General features: G+C 43.1%; 1 protein-coding gene across 1 annotated transcript; it reads right to left on the reverse strand.

Annotated features, from left to right (window-relative positions):
- Nucleotides 1-442: 442 nt before the first annotated feature.
- Nucleotides 443-1,367, reverse strand: LOC125078962 (olfactory receptor 8B4-like). The gene is given in 2 exon segments (XM_047692249.1): nt 443-956; nt 958-1,367. Coding segments are annotated over 2 exon segments (915 nt in total). The 5' UTR covers nt 1,359-1,367.
- Nucleotides 1,368-2,413: the final 1,046 nt, after the last annotated feature.

Raw genomic sequence — 2,413 nt, forward strand, 5'->3', positions numbered from 1 at the left:
CTGGGAGACTATCTTACCTATGCCACCAAGGGATCTACATTTGGTCTTTGGTAAAGCTGTTCCCATAACTGAAGAAAACAAATTCACTCTCCTGGACCCTCGTTGGCATTACTTTCTCCCTCTCCCAGCCAGAAATGTTGCTTGTACAAACCCATTTAGCCTACCAAGGAAAGGATGGAAGGCCTAGAGCCTCATCTTACTCATCTCTTGGGCATAGTATAGAGTCTGGTAAACAGTGGACACTTAATAGATGTTAAATTACATGCAATGAACCAATTTAGTACAAAATGGTATAATCCTTAGGAAGCAAGAGACTTCCAATTTGTAAAGTGGAGGAAGACCAACCCTACTTGAGAAAAAAAGATGGAAAGTTCTGCATCTGTAAATAAGAAGATACTTGAGTATGATGCTTATCAGTAATGAAGTGATACAAACAGAACCATCAGAAGAACACTCTTCTCAGAGTTTTACCCAGGGCAAATTTCACATCCTTATTCCTCAGACGGTAGATCAAAGGGTTAAGCATGGGAACCACGTTGGTACAAAAGACTGAGGCAAATTTTCTCTGGTCCATATATCCAGGAAAAGAAGTTGTTAAATAGATGAATGCCCCTGACCCAAAAAACAAAGCAACAGCAATTATGTATGAGCCACATGTGCTAAAGGCTTTGGATCTGCCTTCAGCAGAAGGAATGTGGAGGATATTAGAGAGAATCAAGGTATAGGAGATGAAGATGCTGATACTAGATATTGAAATGACGACTCCCACAACAATAAAAAACACCAGCTCATTGACATGGGTGCTGGTGCAGGAGAGCTGCAAGAGAGGGAGAACTTCACACAGATAATGGTGGATGATGTTGGAATTACAGAAGGTCAGTCTCAACATGTTTCCAGTGTGGGCTATGGCTCCAGCAAACCCTATCACATATGAACCAAACATCAACAGAGAACATGGTGACCATGTACATCAGGGGGTTGCAGATAGCCACATAGCTATCATAGGCCATTGATACCAACACATAGCAATCAGAATTGATGAAGAAACAAAAGAAAAATAGTTGAGTCATGCATCCTACGTAAGAGATGATATTTTCTGACACAAGACCATACAGCATTTTGGGGGTAAACACACAGGCATAACAGAGATCTATAAAAGATAAGTTGAAGAGGAAAAAGTACATTGGAGTGTGAAGGCTAGAATTCAGCCCAGTTAAGGTGATCAAGCCCAGATTGCCCACCACAGTGAATATTTAGATCCCTAAGAACAGGAGGAAGAGGGGTAGCTGGAGCTCTGGTTCTTCTGATAATCCCACTAAGATAAACTCAGTCACTGGGGAGCTGTTTCTCAGAGTCATTCTCTTCCAGGGAACTGTCTGTGGAAACAAGTGATAAAATACATAGATTGATAATAGGCACAAGCAGGACCGATGGAAGAAGGCACTAGAAGATGAGCCAGTACATGGATGTCCTACATTTTTACTCTCTTTTCTCATCTATGCCCCCTCCCCTAGTCAGGTTGTTGACAATGTGCCTATGACTATATTTCAGCTCCCCTGGGCTAGAGTGTGTTCTTGGGCACAAGAATTCTGTCCCTTCTTGAGTGGTGAGGAAGTGGAATGCCTGCATTGATTGTCCAAGATACCCCAAGAGCCAGGAGTACAACCTGAGCTCACAGCCTCAGGCTCTGAGAGACAGGAGCTCTCAGGTCCCCCGTTGTCTCCACCCACCCTCTGCCTCCCTTTCCCACTTTGGAGAAAAAGCCAAGAGTGTCCCCTACTGTCTCTGCACACCCTACCTTCTTCCTCTAAGTCCCTCACTCAATCTCACATTAAAGTCAGTGTTGAGAACAGAGAAGGGATCAATATATTCAGGATGTCTTAGTTGTGGGTTTAAAAGAAAACTATCAGGAAAGATAGGTTTCAGACATTTACCTTCCTTCTCCCTGGCCCCACTCAGTGCTGGGCCTTACGCAGTCTATTTTTCCATTAGCCCAAAGGAGAAAATGGTGTTTAGGCCTAAAGCAGGCAGCCTCTAGTGTTAACTCTTCTGATTTCCTCGGTGCTGAGAATCAGACCTTTCATAGACCCCAGTCACCAAGGTGCTCTGGGAATAGACTAAGATTTCTGTTCATGGATTTTCCCATTTGGTCTACACCAACTTCAGGAGGAAAAAAAAAAATTAGTAACTCTCATTTTTACCAGAACCCCAGCTGGCATATCACAGAGAAGTTTATGCTACTTGATGATCTCAGGGGTCTGCTTAGACACAATTTCCCCTGGGAATTTCTTAGAGACTTGTTTCTATAAGGAAGGAATTGCAAATTGCACTGTCTTTGTTTATAGCCTGGATTACCTAGCATCTTGGGACTCAGGTGTTCTACTCAAACTTCCCTAGGGATTTCATGCCATTC

This window comes from Lutra lutra, chromosome 10 (assembly GCF_902655055.1).
Source record: "Lutra lutra chromosome 10, mLutLut1.2, whole genome shotgun sequence".
NCBI classification, from domain to species: domain Eukaryota; kingdom Metazoa; phylum Chordata; class Mammalia; order Carnivora; family Mustelidae; genus Lutra; species Lutra lutra.